This window comes from Acromyrmex echinatior, chromosome 12, assembly GCF_024713525.1.
Source record: "Acromyrmex echinatior isolate Ae372 chromosome 12, ASM2471352v2, whole genome shotgun sequence".
Classification (NCBI taxonomy): domain Eukaryota; kingdom Metazoa; phylum Arthropoda; class Insecta; order Hymenoptera; family Formicidae; genus Acromyrmex; species Acromyrmex echinatior.
Genome location: NC_141863.1, coordinates 7,725,196 through 7,747,598, shown reverse-complemented (window position 1 = coordinate 7,747,598; position 22,403 = coordinate 7,725,196). Strand labels below are relative to the sequence as shown.

The 22,403-nt window shown below is 33.7% G+C and overlaps 2 protein-coding genes across 2 annotated transcripts in view; one reads left to right on the top strand and one right to left on the bottom strand.

Moving 5' to 3' along the window:
- Positions 1–19,776, top strand: part of LOC105145205 (uncharacterized) — a 55,268-nt gene extending 35,492 nt beyond the window's left edge. The window contains exons 2-3 of the mRNA XM_011054624.2: positions 16,322–17,820; positions 18,392–19,776. Of these exons, the coding sequence (XP_011052926.1) occupies positions 16,322–17,820; positions 18,392–18,736 (1,844 nt within the window). The 3' untranslated portion in view covers positions 18,737–19,776. The remainder of the gene's footprint in view (positions 1–16,321; positions 17,821–18,391) is intronic.
- Positions 1–22,245, bottom strand: part of qin (tudor domain-containing protein qin) — a 208,176-nt gene extending 185,931 nt beyond the window's left edge. The window contains 5 exon segments of the mRNA XM_011054630.2: positions 19,844–19,924; positions 20,018–20,221; positions 20,306–20,388; positions 20,468–20,755; positions 21,785–22,245. Of these exon segments, the coding sequence (XP_011052932.2) occupies positions 19,844–19,924; positions 20,018–20,221; positions 20,306–20,388; positions 20,468–20,755; positions 21,785–21,917 (789 nt within the window). The 5' untranslated portion in view covers positions 21,918–22,245.
- Positions 22,246–22,403: the final 158 nt, after the last annotated feature.

The window sequence follows — 22,403 nt, the reverse complement described above, 5'->3', positions numbered from 1 at the left end:
AACGATCAAAAGGATGGAGCAATATAAAAGCAATAGAGATACAACGAAAGCTCAAGAAGCAACCGGAGCAACCGGAGCAAAAAAAACTGACAGTTTTATTCTAACTGTTAATTAATAATATAAAATAGTTTAAAATGCTAATCGATGCGAGCGGAAAACAAAGCTATCTTTGCGATTCTTTCATCTCAAACTTAATTTTAAAACTTTATTAACAACTCAATAATTATTTCTAAAAAAAAACAGAGAAAAAAATTGGCATATTCCACGTTTAATAAATTTGTTACACGTACTTTATTAAATCGATTAAATTTACCGATTTAAAGTATTTCCCGGAAGAATAAATTTTTCATAAATCCCGATTATAACAGAGAAAAGACAGAACACATAATTGTTCTCTTCTTTTTTCCAATTTAATTGTTTATCTATTCATATATTTAAATATTCAAGTAGTGAAGCGATTAAATATTAAAACATCCCAGTTTCCATTTATTCATGCGCGTGCACGGTGCTGTACAAAATACGCAGTTGTACAAATATATAAAATCGTCTAAACGCGTTTTTTGTTCTTTTTATACATTTTATAATCGAAAACATGTATCTGCGGTGCGCCGATGCGAATCGACCAGGTTCCCATTCACGGAAACACTTAATTCACGTCACCACAGATTATTTCCGTACAGTGAAAACTATAGCAAACGAGGGACACAGTCTGATGACAAGAATCGTTGGTGATCGCGAAACATCATCTCGCCATGAAGTACCGGCGTGTCTCTATATTCTCTTCTTTCGCATCACTCATTACCGGCGTCATACGCTCCATGTACTGTTTGTTCTCAACATAGTCTTTATCTCTGGAACATGTTAACCATAACCGGTACGTACAGGCGCGATCGTTGGAACAAAGTTCACATAATCGCAACAGAGAGATGACGACTAATGTGCTTAGCGTAATACCCGTCGGGAGATTTTGAGAGCGCATTGAGGCAGGTATGGAACGAAGGCTCGGGTGTATTGCAGAACATCAAGAGCACCGTAACCAGAGCGTTCTGAGACGCAGTAAGGTAAATAAGAGAAACGCGAGAAGATCGAGATGATAGAACGAGATGGAGCGTGGCGCGAGAATGTCTCCGTCGTGCGACTACTCGTGAACTTCAAATTAATAATCGATGCGTGTAGGAGTGGCGCATGAATAACCGTAGAAGTTTCTTAGCGTGGAAAGGGAGTGAGGAAGGTGTAGGAACATGAGAGGTATGAGAAGGAACGTGAGAAAGCGAGGAAGAGAAACAGAAACACTGTTAGAGGAAAGGAGCAATGGTAACCCAATCCTCTAACTTAAATAACATTTTCATTTTTAATTTCCGTATGTCTACATTTCTTGCAATGAAATCTCATTCCAAGAGAGTGAAAATGCAACCACTCCTGAAAAAAGTGAAAATATTTCACTTCTTGAAAAAACGATCTTTACTCTTTTGGAGTAAAATCTCATTTTTGGAATGAGATTTCATTCCTTTGAACTGAAAATTCACTCTAAAAAGAGTGAAAATTGTCATTCGTTTTCAAGAAAAAAAATATTTTCAACGATGATTATATTTTCACTTTCTTGGAGTGAGATTTCTTGGACTGTAAGAAATTTAGAGTGTAAATGTAAATTAATGCACTTTTATGGTTTTATATATATAGTTTCAAAATAAACATCGTCCATATTAATGTACACGGAAAAAATATTTTATTTAAATTAACTGGAATTCTGATGGAAGATGAACGATCCAGAATTCTGATTGAAATAACCAATTCCCAATCTAGTAAATTTAACCAGAAATCTAGTAAACTTAACTAGAATTCTGGATCGTTCATTTTCCACCACAATTCCAGTTAAATAATTCAACTAAATATTTTTGTCCGTGTACGAATTTAGGAAATAATAAATAAAATTTTAATCAAATTTAATACATTTTCTTAAATTATTTAACTCTACCATTTTAGTTACATTAACGATACATTGAATAGAAATAGTGACTTACAGAAATTATTGAAAAAACTGAAATGATTAATAAGAGCTTAAAAAAGAACTTAAGTCATTTAACAGTAAAGAGAAAAGGAGAGAGAAAATGAGAGAGGAGGAAAGAGAGAGAGAGAGGTGTACAAAGTTATGAGATATATGTATACACATAGATCCAACCAGCGAACAAAGTTGATTCCCTATGGTCACTCCCACCTATCGCACTCGCTCCGAGCTTTCGTTATTCCGGGTTGCGGGGATTTCTGCGCGGAGCTTTCTGTTCCGCCTGCTGCCATGAATATCTGCGTTCAGTAAACGCGGCGAACGCGCGATCGGCAAGCAGCCGTTCTCTTTGCATCTATTGTCTCGTCGCAAATAGATCATGCGGACTATCGATTCTCGCGAGACGCGAACGAGATTCCGACTCGACGTGCTCAGACTCAGTCAGATTCGAGAAATATATACACACTACAGCTACGAACTATGGATCAAAAGTTCAACAAACGAAAAACACTCGAATAATTAATCTTAAGTTTCTATCTCGCGATCTTTTTTTCTATACGTTTCGAGGTCAAAGCGTGACAGCTGAAAACAGATAAGACTTTGACAGAATAGTGAAGTGGGAAACTTGACAACGAAATGTAATTAAAAAGTGGCTCGTTTGTCTAGAAAGTCGTATGTTATTTGCTTCTCATTTTCGTATTTTCTTACTTAACAGCGCACAAATAGTCGCGATAGCTTTTGGAGCATAGAGTTGCCTCGCATTAATTACAGTAATAGATTGGAGAGAAATGTGTACGTGTATATGTTGGATAATCAAGACGATTAATCTGTTATATGTACACTTTTCATTCTTATAATTGCGAGGACCATTTAGTTCTCGTTTCATCTCGCATGCCTGGAAAGGAATGCCTTGCAAAATGCGTCGACGTAATTTACAATTGCCGGTGGATTTATATCGCAAAGAGAGGGATAGGGGCGCATTAATAAAGATTAATTGCGATGAGCTTTTACTGTACATTCAGGATAACGTAACGGAATACTTAAAAATACGAGCGTGGATCTCCCGTACTTTCCCATGTCGTTGCTATATTACGCTTTATCTGCTCTCCAATGCAGAGCGTCATTTAATAAACTCTGAAAAAAATTCTCCAGAAAGAACGATTTTATTAAAGTATCTAAAAAAAGCTAAATTGAAAAAAGAGTCTGATAATAGCTTTAAAATATTGAGTAAAATAATTTCAATCATATATTCAATTGATATAACCAAAAGTAATTTACTTCCCTAATATTTGATAAATACTACCAAATGATTCATCATATTATTGTTTGCTAATACTTATAAAAAATATTTAAGAAAATAAATAATTATTTTTTGTTAAATTAACTGAATATTTGATTGGAATTATTTAACATTATCCAACATTTAACATTATCTTTTTTCAATGTAAGATACAGATCTAAAAATAATTTTGTAGGACCATCAAAATAATTAGTGGGAAACTTAAGCATGATAAACAATATTGCAAACAGTTTTAACATTCTAGCAACAAGTTTGAGCGCCTACATAATTAATTTGATGAACCAATTAAATTATTTTCAGACCAGTATTTAATTAAATTTTTACAATAGATATTTCAGCAAAAAATCCTTTCTGTGCATGCATTCTCGAAACTGTTTTACAATCATTCTACAGTTTAATTGATTTAATATTTTAATATCAATATCTTATAAGATTATAATATACATAGAAAATATTGTAAGGATTAAAAATTAAATTATGAATGTTTAATAATTAGGATGATTGATTTGAGATGTACTTAATGGACATTTAATCTACGTTATTTAATCTATTTAAACGCTTATAATTTCTCCTATAGAAAAGTTGACAATGTAATGTGTGTATATCTTGTCCTCTCTTGTCTAACGTTTTGACACTACTGTATGTCGATCAGTATTATACGCAGTCTGATAACGCAATTTTTACTCCAAAACGCTTATATTAGTTTCGATGTCGACAGCAAACGCAGGAAACGTATACTTCCGTCATTCTGATAACCAAGTCGCATCGCGAGTATTAACATCATTCCGTAGATCCGACTTGCGAGACGTCTACGCGGTGCGAAAGCCATTCCAAAGATCATAACAAGAGCGGACAAGCCGTCGCTGTTGCATTTGTAATTTCAACGCTCGAGGCGACGATGTCCGACGTCGTGCCCAGTTGAAACGGGAAACTGATCGTTCAAGTGTAAAGAGTTTCCGGTGAAATGTTGTTAGATGCTGAATATCGATACCGAGAGGCGTATATATCCTGTACATGTTGACATTTGTCTGTAGGAACATTTGGAGTGTAATCTTATATGCATTATGCGAGCAATTATTTATGTCCTAACTAAATGAACGAATCGTTTTCTAATAACAAAGGAAGATAGCATGCTAAAATTTAGACAACAATAAAAAAAAACAAGAACCTTACATCTGAAAAAAATTTACTGAATATTTGTTTAAAGTATTATATAATAATTAAACATTTACTTACAGTAAATATTTGCTCAATTAAAAAAAATCATACTTAAATAAAATTAATGATTCTTGTACTAAATATATGTTTACATTCAATATTAAATATTTAGTAAAATGTTTTAATTGGTACTATATATTCAACAAATATTTGTTAAAATGTTTTTCAATGTAATGTGGAATTGAGAAAGTGATATTTAGAAATTCTTCTTCGATTAATCCTCATTTTCTGTTGGTAAATTCTGTAAAACTTCGTCCATCGAGGATCATCCTTTTACCGTCAAAGTGGTAAAACTATCTCCGCCCTATATCGCTTCTGTACAGCGCAAATTCTTTAGCAAACATGATATGGAGATAACTTTCAAAGCATTCTGGTAGACGAGAGGTATTCTCATACACGGTTTGCTCGGCGAGTCAAAGGATCGACGGAGTGGAACTGTCGAGGCAAGGTGATCAGGAAGGGTAGCGAGCAGGGCGTGTACCATAGATACGAATTGGAAATACACGTGAGGACGGAAAATGGCGACCGAGGGCTTAATACGATTTATATTAGCTCCGCCACAAATTTAATTTGATTTCTGGAAAGAGCGATATCTGCGCAGTTTGATGACGTATACTGTTAATTAAATAGGCATTATCTGAATGACTGGGTTTCCTATTCGACGTTATTCCTCCACACAGATTCATCCCCGAGAAAATAATTATATTAACCGCAATAATGAAAGACAATCAGTATTTGCCGATTAGTGTTTGTGTTTATTAGGCTACCATCCACGCCGCTAATAAGTGTTTATGAAATGTTCGCATTAACTATGACGAGAGCACATATGCGGAAAATTGACTTAACAGAAATAAGCCTTCGCGAATAAGCGAATTGTCCGGATAAAAATCTCATAAAAAAAATAGAGGAAAGATGTATTCCAAAAGAACCGATTCTGTTTCGCATATGCCGCTTTGTATTGTATTATTAAACGTTTTAGCGGAAATTTTATATGAGCAATGCGAGAGCAGTGGCCAATAAGACTTAAACGTGTGGAATCGATTTAAATTTACGGAATACTTGGACCGAATAGTTGAAATTATTCGACCAAATGAACGAGTTGCTCGAAAATCCCGAAATAATTGCGGTGGTGGATACAATAGACGATTCTGCATTTCAGTGAACTCGAACAATATTACGGAATCGTTGATTTTTCTAACTAGTTACGGTACAATTGATACTATGGAAATAATAATACTGTAATTAAACTGTGGTGTCATTTCGGTTAATTCACGATCATAGAAATGAATTTTTAGAGATTTCGGTAAATCAAACAAGATCTTCGATTTGTTTTAAAGACAGCGAAATTATTATTTTAAAACGTTGATAAGTATTTTTTGAATTTTCGCATCTCCAAAAATTTCAATCTTTTAACTTTTGTACTTCTAAATTGTTCAAATAAGCAGCGTACTCGTTAGATCGCGTTCGAGAATGATTTCTGAAACTTCTATTTCCGGATCTCAACGACGAGGCGGATTTTTTCGCACTGCAGTAAAACATTTTCCACGCAATACGATTTGAGACAATTTCCATATAGCTGAAGTCTGTATCGATACTGAACATCGAATTCCCTCCCGGAAACGCCGCGATGTCCATTGAAATGATTCCTTTGTGCCACGACAAATACGAAGATTTTAGACTAACGAATTTAATGCTCCAACCTGCACTCGTGTCTCTCATTGCGGTTTATAGTATACAATGTAAATGTGTACGCAGCCATTCAAGGAGCTCATTAGCGACACATGCAACCTATTCTTCGGGTTGCTGTATTTGCAACGCAATGGCGAGCCGGTCTTTGAGCATATTCCGATCCTCGAGGGGAAAACATAGGCGTTTCCCCTGAATCGATTGATTTTGCTCGATTGTACAGACGGACAATGCGCAAACGAAAGGTGGGTAAACGAAGATTAATACAATGTACCAGAGGCACACGAGCGATAATGGCGCCCATATTTGCCTCCTTTTCCTCATCGTTGTTACGTGTACTTTTCCTTCAATAATTCCGTATCCGGATTCCTTTTTGTTTCCTCTCGATCAAAGCTACGAATTTGTTTTGCTCGAAGCAAGAGCATTTCAATTTTACGAATTTTATTTTGTTTCATAATTGAACGTGATTTTTTTTGCAAATGCAGAACTGCTTCAAGACATTTAATTTTTTTTTGAATCAATAAATTAAATTTTTAAGATACATCAAAATGAATTTACATTACAAGTCTGTATAATGTAAAGAAAAAAGATATCTCCCGAAAAGATAACTTTCCGAGAGTATCGGATAGTTCAAACTCGCAATACGAGCCAAAGTTAGGTGTCAGATTATCGGAAGGATTGATCGCACAAGAATGCCACGGGCAGTTTACTTTAAGCAAACTGTGGTTATCTGTTAATATTTGAACATTTTGCACATTTTCCGATAAACTATTAAAACATGAACGTTTATTAATCATCGTTTCGATAGAAAATGATTTTAATTTAATCGACGTTTGCATGATCCAATTTGACCGAGCTAATTGAACTGATTGCAGTGCATCAAAGAGGCACACGAAGAATAAATCAAACAGCAATCGTGAGAGCTATAAAGACATGAATAATAATAATAATGCAACGACCACGGAATAGCTTTTCGTATATTCGTACATTGTTAAACATAAATTTGTCAACATTAAATTGAATTCTCCATTTTCAAACTCAAAGAGAATTTTAAATACAAAAATTTGCCGAGTCACTTTTTCCTGACGTTGAATAAAAATCACGATGAAAATATCGTTAAATATATCTTTAAACACAGAAAAAGATCATATTAAAAAATGATTACATGATTTATTTCCTTGCTGTTAAGTATTCTTTAAATTTGTTAAAGTCTCAATCTCATTTAAAAAAAATTAAATCTTACTCTTTGTAGTGAGATTCATTCCAAAAAATTTAGAGCAATGATTATTTTTAATAAACAACATTTTTTTATAATAATTTTAAACTTATTACAAATTTTGAAAAAACTCATTATTATGTATTCAAAACAAGAATTTATTTTCTTTTGAAGAATATTATAAAATTAATCAAAAAAGCGTCGGATTCATATAATAAGCGAGTCGAAAGTTTGTTTTAATAATCTTAATTAAACTAAGATTTTCAAAATATATTTTGAATAAATTTAATCCTTGTAATGAACTTATAAATTTGCGAATACATGAACTATTGAAATATTTAAAACAATTATTATTTACATATAATATATATTTTTCTATGTGTAAAACAGAACTTATTGACGTATATTAAGAAAAAGTTCTTGATTTTAAGATCACAAAATTTTTCTACCCCACTTATAATAATAATATCCATATAGCGTTACTCTGCACAATAAGAACCATGGCCTCTTGATATCGCCGAACCGACTTCCGCTTCTCTACGCCGCGAGGCATCGAGATGATACACGACGTTTCCCATTCTAACTTACATTTCCATCCAATTTCACGCGCTTTGTATGGTCTAAAGGTCCGGTACCGATTACAACCGGCCCGCGATGCGGTAGAAGAGAAAATCCCCGCCGGCGCATTTGCATCCACAGAATTCTCCAGTCGAATCGCTCGACCCTATCGTGTCCAGGTAGGGGTACCTGGATGGCCCACGGCCATCAAAACGCTCTCGTGCACCCCCGAGTGTCATTACGCGGCTCGTTTTCCGGCTTTAATTAAATGACGTGCAAAATGCGCGCGGCACACGCCCACGCTTTTCTGAATTTCCGAAAAGCTCCTGTGTATGCTGAGGCGAATGAACCGTAAACCAGAAACTCGTGCCGTACTGCACGTTCAATATGGCAGTACGTATTACGCAATCAGTAACAGCGTACACGCATGAATTTCAAATATGACTCCTTATTATTCCGCTCGCTCTCAAGACAGCCGAAAAGAGAGAGAGACTCATCTCAATATGCGACATAATACACGACCAAACGAGAAACGTGATCTCGTGTAGCAAACTCCGCTTGAACAGCAAGTGCCACATTATATCCCATCGTACATTTTTACTGTAGATCATTCAGTTGGAAGCCAAGTTCTTCGACAGTCAACCCTGTTTGACGATCAAAATTTATATATTTAATTTCATATTCTTTTAATTTATGTGACGTTTTAAAAGAAATTTTTTAGAATTTCTTCTACTTGGAATATTATAAATAATTTGTTATTTATGAAAATTCTAAACAGATATTTTGTCACTTATTCAATTTTATTAATTCAAACATTTGAAGAAATATATAAAGAACAATCAGAAAATTACTATATTATATTAGCCTATTAAATGTCAAATCAAAGAATGATAACCCCTCTGAGTTAAATAACATTTTGTTATTTTTAACTGCTATAAATGATAACCTATCTGTGCCAAATTAAATACATTTGCTTAAGTTAAATTGTTTGACCCTATTATTTTAGTTAAATTAATGACATTAAATAAGAGCAGTGGCGAGATATAGAAACTATTATAAATAATTCAAATTAGGTATAATTTGACATTATAAATTTAACAATGTATAATTGTTGCACAAACATGACACTTGCAAAATATGATGAAGTACATACGCTTTTTTACATCGCGTAAATGTTACACGAATAAAACAAGCTTTTTTAAAAAAAGCAAAGCACTGCAATGAATTTGTCGATTTTTAAGCTGTCGCATCGGTACTCCTGTGAATCGTTCACAATAGTATATAGTTATATACAAATTTACATTAAATTATTTAAGCATTAAAAAAAAACATCCAGCTTCGATTGTTATGGCCATTTCCTATTTCTTATTTGTTGAATTTGAGAAAATATATAATATATACAATCTATTTTATTCTTTCTTAATAAATAGCAAATTAATATTTGCTTTTTAAAAAAATAAATTTTGTAAAAAGATATTTCCCTTGTACGAATATTTTTTGTACATCGGAATTTAAGTATCATCCAACAAGTATTTTGTTGAATTATTTGTTTTATTTTGTTGTATATATATTGCAAATATATATACTGTGAAATTATAATTTACTCTCTAAATTCTTTAAAGTGGAATCTCATTCTGAAGATTAAAAAAATCAGTCTTAAAGTTGCACAATTTTCAATCTTCAAGAATAAGATTTCACTCTTCAAAGTAAGATTCACTCTAAAAGTTTTAGAGAGTATGATTCCGAATAATTACAATTTCGATCGAGAACGAATCAGCCGTGCGAAATACCTACTTCGACAAATATTTGTTTTTTATCATCTCGACATGCTTATAAATTACAAGAATTGATCATCTCATAAGCTACTAATACTAACTATTCACGAAGAACTATTATTTCGCATAACACGAACTTGTCACAGTTCGGTATACCGAAAGATAATAACTTCGAATACAAATTATAGATCGTTCAAAATAGCTGGCTACAGAAACAAATTATTTTACGTATAATAATTTTTTTAATAATAAATTTTGTATAACAAATTTTTTAATAACTCAATTTGTCAAAAGCCGAGGGGAAACTCAATCAATCGATCCGACTATCGCGATCTCGCTTTGGTATTTTGCGTACACGTAATTATCTTCGTTATGTGCGCGACGCATATGCATCCGCATCGCGAGGGAAAAACGTTGTGCTTCCTTTCGCTTTGCTCTGAAACGAGAACGTATTCAACGCTCATAATCTTGCATAATTGAAGTACTCATCGATAACGATGCGGCATTGCTGACGGAATCTTACACACGATCTTTTGATCTTTTTCAAGAATATGTAAATGCTATGAGAATGCATGGCACGTTCTATACAAATTACACCACTGAATCTGCATATAGAACTCTAAAAATAAATAGAATAATAGACGTATATATATATATATAAAATTCCTAAAATTAAATACCTAACTTTATAAATAACAATAAAATGTATCTCTCACATACATCTCTTTTTCTGTACATTAAAATTGTTCCAATTATTATTCTAATACATTGTAGGGCGATAAATTTATTACTATCGACAGAAACTCTTCGAAACTGTGTATTTCGATTGTGTGACTTTCATGCAACACCATATTTTTCCGGTGTCAAATGGGAATCGCGATATTTCACTCATTAAGAATTTCCAAGGATAAAAAATGGCTTTATTTTCTCGCGCATATTGCCACCTCTCGTCGCGGCCCTTCATTTCGTGCGCGTGCAATAAATAAAGTGACGGTCACAGTAACTTCAGCCACGCACGATTGGTAGTTCCAACGATTCCTCGCTCGGGCACATCGTTGATATTAATTATTCGTAGCTGTTAGTTTTTGCTGAATGCAGCAATCCACATTACGTCGCGAGCGTGTCGAGTAGAGATGAACAAATGTACGTATAGTTCATTACTACCGAAAACTGCATCGTCGCGAAAACATACACATATTTCGCTCCGCTCCGAAGTTTATTGATGCAACTTGTCGAAAATTAATTTAAAAAAATTAATTAATTAAATCGCTCTTTTAGGGAAGGAGGAAAATATAAATTCTTACGTACCGTGGAATAATTAATTTAAATTTAAAAAAAAAGTCTAGATAACACTCTTGTCCAAAATCAGAATATAAAACGTTTTTAAGATGCACAGTTGAAAATTTTACACACACTCTTTTGATCTTTTTGAGGAATATATAAAAATTATAAGAATGCATGAGTCGTTCTGTACGAATTATGTTTAAAAAAATTTACTAAATTTTAATAAATATTCGTTTAAATAGTGCTAACTAAATATTTACTAAATATGTAAACATGTTTTTTTTGGTGCAAAAACTATTTGATTTAAGTATTATTTTTCTTATTGAATAAATATTTATTTATTGTAAGTAAATATTTAATATTAGTATTATTCAAATAAACATTAATTACAATTTAGTATATTTTTTTCAACGCACTGTTTTAAAGACATATCTCATTTTATATCCCGATTTTGATATGAATTCTGTCTGTACATCAAAATTTGGGCCAAATTTACCCTGATTTTGACCAAAGTTATCCCATTTTACGATAATAATTAAATTCTGATATCTGTCTACATAATAATCGACAATCTCCGTTCTTATGTACGACGAAGGGATTAACTGAGAGCAACGCAGCATACCATATTCTAGCGTCTGTGTTCCGCGGTTCTCTCTTCTCATCGAGCATCCATTGAGCATCCAAGTCACGCACGTTCGGAATAACGTAGTCCGTGAGACCAATACATCCCAATTAATATTCCATATCGGGTTACCTACCGACAGATCGGTACGGGATCCAATGCGTCGTACTTTCGCGTGATACAATAGGTGTTGCGCAACACAAGAGTTCAAGTTAGAATTTCGCCAGTCGAACAGATGTCGAGATGCGAAGACAAGGGAAGAGAACAGAGAAAGGAAGATCTGGGGCGGGAAACTATCAACGATGACTTGGGAAGAAGGAAGCAGCCACATTACTTCCGTCTGACTGGGAGATCCAACACGAAGGATTATTTTTTTCATTGTGGTAAAAGTGAAAGGTTTTTCGGCAAAAGTGAAAGGTTTTTCGCATCTTCTAATTTCCTTGTTCTAAGACAAAGTTCCTGAAACGAACTCGAACATTGTCCAAATTTATTTTCACTACATGGTTTTTAATTTTGTTAATACGTGCGGATTCTCATTGGAAAAAGTCTTGTTGCATTATTTAATTGGAAATATGTATATTAAATTCATAATGTGAAATTATGCTTATATAAATAATTCGAATTATTTTTAATTATTTCTATAGGTCGTCACTGTTCATACTCAATAAGTCTTTAATTTAACTAAAACAATGAAGTTAAACAATTTAATTCAAGAAAATGAATTAAATTTCAGATTCAAATTTAGTTTATTATTTACTAAGCGCATACGTTATAAAGATTATTTATTTTAAAACTACCACAAAAATGAATTATTTGCATTTTAACATATATGAAAATTAAAAATAACAAAATTTTATTTAAGAATTTGGTTCTTTTAATATAACAGTGATAGATTCAACAGAAACTATTAGGTAGCAAAGGATAGCAATAGTAATCTAATCCCTCAAGTAAATAATTTTTGTTGTTTTTAAATTCCATGTACGTCAAAATGTAAATCAATCCATTTTTGTGGTTAATTTTAAAGTAAACAACGTCTATATTAATATGTGCACAGTAAATAGTAAACTAAATTTGAGTCAATACCGTTTGATACATTTTCCTGAGTTGAATTATTTAACTCTATTATTTTAGTTAAATTAATATTGAATAGAAACAGTGGCAATTTAGAGAAATGATTAAAAATAATTCAAATTATATAGTTAAATCTATCACACATTCTAGTCGACATAATTAAAAATTCAATTACTATAATCAAAATTTTAATTCACACGATAAATTTTCATTTCTTTATACTTCTTGCTAGTACAACCAGAATCTTATTCTCAATAATTTTCCTTTTAAGTTAATCACTCGAATAACAAATGCCAGATAATACGGATTTCCGCGATATTCCCTCGACATAGTTGATTTGTTTGACGGTACACAGATAAGATTTCCTTTGATTCTTAAACATGGTATCTCGAGGCGGATTTGCGCGAAAAATCCAACATTTCCGCGTCCATGTCATCGCTTTGTGCGTAGATATAGAAAACGTCTTTCGTGTATGATGTTGTGCTTTGAGAAAATTTTCAAGACGAGCTCCTCTTAGATCGGGCACACGCGCTTTGCGAATTTTTCAATCACGTTTCGCGCTGACAGGATTAATAAAGCACGCCGAGAGCCGTGTTCAACGTTGTGCCATGCCGCGACGCGACGCGACGCGACGCGAGCGGAGTTTCCAGATTCATTTCATGCAGAATCGAATTGGATTTCCAGGTCGGGACCGGTGTGTATAACTGTGTGTAATCCACGAAAGAGAGAAAGAGACAGAGATGAAGATAGATAGAAAGCGAGAGGGAAAAATATGCGGCTGGGATGCACGATCCCTTTGATGTGCGCCGCGACGCTCTTTCAACGAGAGCGCTGCACTTTGTTACATCGACGCTAAATAATCGGTTTATAAAAATTCATGGCGAGTCTAGTGAAGCAGGCAGGTTTATATCCGGCACCACAGGTTTCCCTTCACTATTCTACATCCCCTTATTCCCTTCATATCCCATACTACAATAGCCAGACCAGATATGACCAGAGCTCGCGAATTAAAAAGAGAACGTATATCACAGAATATTCTATGGGAGAGAATTTCTGTGAAGTAAAAGGAAAAGACAATTGAGAAAAATTACATAAAAATGTATAATTCGTTCAATTCTTTTAAAATTGATATTTTTCGAGGAAAGATCGAAAAATTTCTGGTTTTAATAAATTGAATCATCTAATACGCATAAAAGAATATAACATTTCATAATACGTAATAAATATCGTCGTACGATTACATCGTTGGTATCAAATGTATCGGTCGAAAATTAAACGGTGTGTGATACAATTATTCAGATAAAAGCAATATGTGTGTATGAATAACGCGTAAAATAAGAGGTGTGACGTAGATCAACTGCTCCCGTAGGAATGCACCGCGCTGTAGACAAATAGGTAAACAAATAGCAACTCTATTGTTGGCTTTGATGGTATACGCATATTTAAATATACATTTTGTATAAGCAATATAAAGTCTAATTTTTCATAAAATAATTCATGAGTACAAATCGTGCGATTTACACAAAAAGAAGGATTTTACTACAGTATCTAAAAATTTAACTAAAGATCTGAAAATAATTTTGTTGGATTATTAAAATAAATGTATAGAGGATGCTCACAGGTTGGTTACTGGAATGTCAAAACTTTTTGCAGCGTTGCTCATCATATTTCAGTTTTTTTCTACATAATTATTTTTATAACAAAATAGAATAAAATTACTTTCAATTATTAATACGAAATTGAACCGATGAAAGAGAGAGAGAGAACTTATATTTTCAGTCAAAGCGGATTTTAATGCTTAAATATTTCGCGGTGTAAATTAATTGTAATACATATCCGAGTCTGCAAATCGATATCTTTTTCTTGAAACGCAATCATGAATAGAATTAAAGTAATAATATCACATTAAATTGACAATTTAATAATACTGATGCTAGTAAACATCTTATAAGAATATTAATATGATAATGAGAATCTTAAAAACTGCAAATAATTTATTGCAAAAAATATTACCTCAATATATTACTTCTAAAAATTATTTTCAGATCTGGTTCTACCTAAATGTTTAGACACTTCAACAAAAACGTTCTTTCCATTTTCGACACTGTGACATTAATTAGAAACTATACTCAATAAATTCTTAATTTCACAGAAAAATTTGATCGTTACTGAACAAAGTATTCATAGAAAGGTGCGTAACAAAGAGAATTGAAAAAGAACGAAAAGAACTCTGTGACGATTTACGATGTCCCACGGAAAATACGTATACCTCTAATCGACTCTTCAAAAAGCTACTGTGCATCGTTATAGCCGTGTGCGTGATACACGTCTTCCCTTGGAAACGTGTGAAGTACGCACGCGTACCGCACGTTCCGCCCGCGTGAAATTAAATTAGAAGGAAAATATTCGGAGAGCCGGCCAGCGCTTTTGTACGTGCGGCGAGATAGCAAGAGATAAAGGCCGCGTATGTGGATGTGCGTGCATGCACGCGTGTATCGGTGTCTCGTACAGCAGAGGATATATTCGCGCTGGCACGTTCGAGTGGCGCAACCGCTAAAAACGTCCAATCCACTCCCCCAACTCTATCGTCCGCTCAATCTTCAACCCTCGACCGTATTCCCTTTCCCCATGATTCGTCTTTGTCGGGACGTTCAGACGTACCGCGTTATCTCTCATTCTCTTTTCGTGTTCTTCCGCACGCGGTCGTTCATGCAATCGTGACGATGCATCGAAAACGCAACGAGACAGTACCGTCCCGTGCGAATCTGTGAATTCCATTCGAATTTTAAATTCCCAAGAGCTAATTTATTTAACTACGCCATGCGTGTGACCCTGCACACAATGGAAGAAATATTAATAAATATGAATAAATATGAAATATTGGAAAAATAAAATAATTAAGAATAAAGATTGAAAGTGAAGCACAATAGATACAAAGAAGATATAACTTATTACTTGTAATATGTGTTATATTTATGTCTAATCTATATTTCTAATTTCTTATTTCTCTAATATTTAATATTTATTTCTGCTTCTAATATTTCTTCCAATGTACGCAGAACCAATAATTTATTTTCTTAAAACTTTAATATCATGAATATAATGTACTTTTGTTTACGTAAATCCATTGAATAGTTTATCTCAATCATGCCACTAATCCTGTGAATGAAGTGGCGTATCTGAATATATATTTCTTTAAAATTTTGTTCTGGAAAAAGAAAATAAAAAGTATTGCCCAAATGTCCAGAAATCTTAAAATAATTCATTTTCAAATTCTTCTATCTCATAAGAGTATAATTACAAGTAAAAATTTTACTAAAATATATAATAATATACTAGTAAAAAATAAAATATAACCATACAACTACAATCTTTTAGGATATTCTGGACACTTCATCTAGCGACCTTTATGTATCTTTAAATCACCTATTTGTTTTCACAATATGTGCCTAAAAATTAAAGGTTACCAAGAGATTCATCAATAAAATTTAATTTCTTAATAGCTTAATCTTTAGATAATCATATATTATGAAAAAAGAAAGTTAAATCTGCTTGAAAAGCGTTAAAAAAATGACTTTTTCGGTTGCAGTTCTCTTAATACGAGGCTTTGAAGCATCGGAGCTGGCAAAGTTGAACGCAACCAGTGCTATTTCGGAGGACGACGGGGATGAATTACCGGCGAATATGAACCTGACAACGTTCAAGGAAAGATATCGAAGATTAATACCCTACATGACTTTTTACGTTGCTAATAATTACTTAAACGCTCAGGCTGCGTTAGCGCAAAATTACGCTGACGAGTTGTCGGGGACTCTGTTCCGGAAACCTCCGTCACGGCAACACACTGTAACTCGGCTCGTTGGTGTGCCGAGACGAGGTGGTAATAAGTATCGTGTCAATCCACCCGACCAAAAGTTCGTCCCGTCCGTGCAATTTGATCCTAGAAACATCGGAGGCGATAACGACTACTTCGTGCCAGTAAAATATAATTCTAAAATCAACTACGCCGAGTATTCCACTCCGTCCTATCAACTCTATCAGGTACAAAAATCCTATCCCGAAATCACACCTGCAAGTCATATCCTGAACAAGGAAAATCGATACTATGTCACCGCAAGACCCTTACAGCCCTCCACTTCCGTGGTCAAGAAACCACTGCTAGATAACCCCGAGGACGATTACGATCAGGATTACACGGCCAGGCCGAACATCGCCGTTAATTATCCCAATAAGGAGGAGTTGAGGTATATTCCAGTGCACGCAAACGTGCAGCAGCAGTCAGTGAAGCCGTCGGTCTCCTCACTTTATCGAAAGCAGAACGTGAATCCGAATGTGAACCTGAACAATCTGATCGAGAGTTTCCAGTTGTCCGAACAATTACCGGAAACGTTAAACAAAGATAATCTAGATAGTAGTATTAAAACACTCATTGAGATCCTGAACATCCTGCACAATACGCAGCAGAAAAATTTCCCACAACCACAAAGACCCCCATCGCCGCTACCATCACCGCCCAGATTGATCGGCTACGATATGTACAAACCGAAAACATATACGCGACCGAAGGTGATCACCGAAACGAGATTTCAAGTAACACCAAACCCTCTGATACTCACTGATGATCCCGAACGATATAAGGCGACGGACGACACCGAAATCAAGCCATCATTGCAAACAGATTATAACCTGAACTATGTGAAGGACGAAAAAGTAGAATACTACATCCCATACGTTCAAGATGTCTCCAACGAACAACTCAAACAACAAGGACTCAGACCGACCTCTACGCCTATTTCTACCACTGAACACTCGTACGAGATTACGGAAGATCTGAGCGATGATATCCTGCAAGATGAACGGTATACCCTACCGATTTCTACCGAAGCGTCCTTGAGTCAAGAATACGTAGCGCCGAATGAAGTTACGCGTCCAGGATCGAAAATACCGTTGCCAGCATTAAAATATGGCGCGACGCGTGGAAAACCCAACGTCGATTACCCGGCATATGCGACTATTCCGGAAACCAAATTCAGTTGCAAGGATCAAAGATACAAAGGATTTTTCGGTGACCCAGCGACCGGATGCCAAGTGAGTATATTATAATTTAATAAAAACACTACATCAAAAAAAATTTACTAAAGTTTAATAAGTGTTTAAATAGTACTAACTAAATATTTACAGTAAATAAATATTTATACAATAAAAAATTGACACTTGAATAAAATTAATTGTTTTTGTATCAATAAATATTGTATATGTTTATATTTGGTAAACATTTATTCTTAAACGAATCTGTACACTGAAAAAATGTCACTAAATTTTTAATAAATATTTGTTTAACAGTATTAATTAAATTTACTAATTTACTAAATATAAACATATATTTATTCAAGAACCATTAATTCAAGTCTTTTTTTTATTAAGTATAATAAATATTTATTTACTGTAAGTAAATGTTTAATTAGTATTATTTACACAAATATTTCTTAATTTTTTCAGTATAGAACATTCTGCACGCGCGCATAATATTTACATTTTTCACATTAATCTTAATCTCTCTGCTTTTATCTATAATCTCTTTTGAATTGAAAGTTCATGTAATTTTATATTATTGAAGATAGTTTCTAGAATTGTTTCACAACGATAATGTTGTCCTCAGGTATGGCATTACTGCGATCTCAATGGTGGCAAGTCATCATTCTTGTGTCCAAACGGCACGATATTCAGCCAGGTAGCATTGACGTGCGATTGGTGGTTCAATGTGAAATGTGAAACGACTACTCAATTATACGTGCTAAATGAACGACTGTACAAATACATCCTGCCAATTATGCCTAAATTCCCAGAAGACTTCACTGGTCCAGAAGTAGATCGATACTTGGAACTTAAGTTCAAAGAAATGGAGGCAAAAATGAAGGAAAAAAAGTTACAAGAGAAGAAGAAACAACAGGAAGAGAAAAGCAAGCACAAGGGCAAATCACAAACGGCGAACGACGAAGAATAGACGCGTAATTAAAGCGTTATGTGCTAAATTATAATAATTTAGTCTTAACGTATATTACTTAACTCGTTGCCATTATAACGGAAATATGTCGTGGATTGTAAGGACACAACTCTGTAATAACGAGTCTTACAATCTCGAAAAAGTGCAATATGTATATGATAGTTACATGTGATTTAAGCATAGAGTAAATCACATCGCTCGTAAAATAAGTTAGATTATCTTACGGTCTCTTTACGGGTATGAAATGGCTGATGATATTAAGTATTTCTTATATTCTCTCTAGTCATATATGCGTACTATTACGTACTATTTATCATGAAAAATGTCCACCTATCTTACGGAACTCTAAATGGTTCGATTAAATTATAAATTTCAATCATAGTAATCATAACTTTCGAAATAGATAAACAAGACAATTATATTTTTCTCAACAACGTAAATAATGCTATTAATAAACCTAAATGACTCTCTCTAAGATATTAATTATAAGTAAAAAAAATTGAAGATTGGAAAGTTATTTTTTAACTAAAAATTTAATGAAATTATTTACGATTCGATATTATGAAAATTTAATATAAAATTTAATACAAATTCCCCTTCCCATGCCCTTCCCATAACTGTGGTAAATTGCATAAAATTTTACTCAAGTAAACAACGTAAATAGTAACACTTATAGAAGTATTATTGCGCGTTGAGAATATAATTAATATTTTCATTGCGAATATCACATTCATAGGGAAAAATCCGTTAGGTTTCGCCATTTATCTATAATTATTCTACCCCAATATAAAATATGATATTCCAATTTATATATGATCCTTTATATTTAAAGTGTGTACTTGTATCATGTATTTGCGAGAATATGACTAGAATATTTAATTTATAATTTATATCAAAAACTGTTTAAAAAAACCACATTAAAATAATAAGCGATATGTTCGAATTATATATCGCTAAATGACCATATATTAATCTTTCTACGCGTACCTAATACTTTGTTAAAAGTTTTAATAAATAAATTTATTTATTTATCACTGGCATATGCATCTCGTAGTAACTGAATGAGTTCCTCGTCAAGAAAAATATTTAATAAAAATGTGTACTCACCTCTTTCGTCTGGTAGACTCGCTGCAGTGTTTCCTCGATGTGCTCGTAAATCTCGTTGAATTCTGGTATTAGAGTCTGATTCTGTCAATAAAACAAATCGTTTAAGCTCCTCCTAACTATATATATATATATATACAATAATAAATTTCTTACAATCTGAGCAACACTACTAACCTTTTCTGATAAGGATACATAATTGTGCAGTTTGTGCGAACACAAAGTACAATTTGAACAACAAGCCACATTACAGTCATTACAAAAATAGCTTAGCGCTTCAGAACATGTTGATGAACAACTATTCAATATAGAGGCAGGACTGTTGGAGCTTCCATCACATATTGGAATTTGCGTATGATTCTGTAATGCCCTTCCATGAATCTAAAATCAAAACAGAACCAAAGTCGTAAGATACAAAAAAAATCCATTTGATTATAAATATCATGCATAGGTGTGCCAATTTACTTTTGAATAGCAGGAGTAACAATAGAGAGCCATACATTGTGGACACTTTACATTAGCTTGATTTCCACATTCATGACAACTTCCTATAACCAAAAACGCACATTAAACGCATATTATTCTTCAGAAAAGATAACTTATTTCATCAATGCTATATTCTCTAACCTTTCTTTGTTATTTGACGTAATTGTGAAGATAATTTATGACAGAATAGAAATTCTTCATCATTTTCCAGTGGACGATGATAGGATGAAATAATTAATCCTAGTGCATGTAAATTCAATGGACGCAAAGACTTGCAATTTTCAATGATTTTATCACATTTAGGGCATTTTTTAAGATTCGCGAACTTAACGTTGATACACTTATTACATATTGGATGTCCACAATCCAACAACAGAGGTATGAGAGTTCCTCTCGATATGGATCCATTGAGATTCAAGTTTGATAGATCTGTAACAATTTTGACAAAAAGATCTTTCTATTTTGATCTAATAAATTTTATTATTTAATAAATCATAATATATAAGCTATGTATTCCTCTGCTATTTAATAAGGTAACAAGGTAAGCAAAACAAATTATTTTTATTAGATTATATGACATAGAATAGAACTGTCTGCTATCAAAGTATTTCCATATTTATATTTAACAATCAAGCTTCAATAAACAAAATAATGACATATAATATATGTCACTATTTTGTTTATTGAAGTTTAATTGTTAAATCCTATAAGTATAAAAATACTTTAATAGCAAATTTTATATATATATATATATATATATATATATATATATATATATATATAAAAGCCTATTCTTTTTGGCTGAATTTCTTGTATGGTTTAGCCTTTTTCTTTTTATCTCTTTCAAGAAAAAAAAAAGAGAAAAGACTGAACTGTACAAAAAGTTCAGTTGTAAAAAAAACAAGCCTTACGTATTGTGGTAAAGATTTGTTTTGTTTGAACTTTTTGCACATCCTTCCTCCTTGCCACATAAAAAAAAAACAAAAACTGTAAGAAGTTCAGCTAAATAGTACAAGCCTCTAAATACAAATCAGACATAAACCTGAAACGCACTTGTTCCTAATAAATTTCAAGTATTTTATAATAAATACTCGATTATTCCGTGAAAAATATACGTACAGTAATTTTGTATATCGCAAGCTACAAAGTAAATACAGAGGAAAAGTGTTTACGAGTAGGATCGCATACACATGGAATTCTAACCTCTCTAACATTCCTCGTCTACGCTGTACGATCAGACGAAAGGAACATTCGCAGAATTTTCGCGAGTATGTCGTATCCACCGGCATCATGTGCGACGTGCACATCGGCGACAGGACATCTCAGACAAGTCTTAGAAACGCAATTACGATTCGCCGACGATTCGTTACGTCGCCGGCATGCGGAATCGATAACGCCAAGCGAGAACCAACGAAGATACGACGCAATGTAGGAGGTTAACTTGAACGCAGAAATTACCTGGCACGCAAAATTTGCTCTTGCAGAGGACGCAAATCACGTTCCTTAGCTTCGTGCTGGGGACGCTATAATTCGATGGCGATAGCCTGTGTAACGGCTTCGTACATGACCTCTCGCTGATGCACGGATACATCTTGCGTAAATAAACGACGCAATCCTGCGATTATATGCGATTTAATGCGCGACGAAATCGGTGTGTCGATACAGACGGTCGACCACGAAACGCCGATTCACATAAATTCCCGTTTAAAACTGTAGAACGCCGCCAATCCACTCCGTAGTCCGTGATTACCCATGAACACTTCCAAATTTATCCCGACTTGCCCACGCGCATTGGCCGCACTTATCTTTTACCACTCCCTCTTATTTAGGCGATCGTGATTGCTCAAATTTTACCTGAGTCGTCGAGTCGAATGATAAAAGAAACTACGAATGTGATAGGCCAGCCCCGCTGCGGTCGACAAATAATAAACTAATCGAATCGCGATTCTCATTCATATGCTATCGACCGATATACTGCACAAAATTTTCTGCACGGAAGTTTGAGGGTGCCTTCCGAAGGTGATATTAGGGTAATATTTCGTTTGTGTGTTTTTATCGTACGGATAAATTTTTTAAG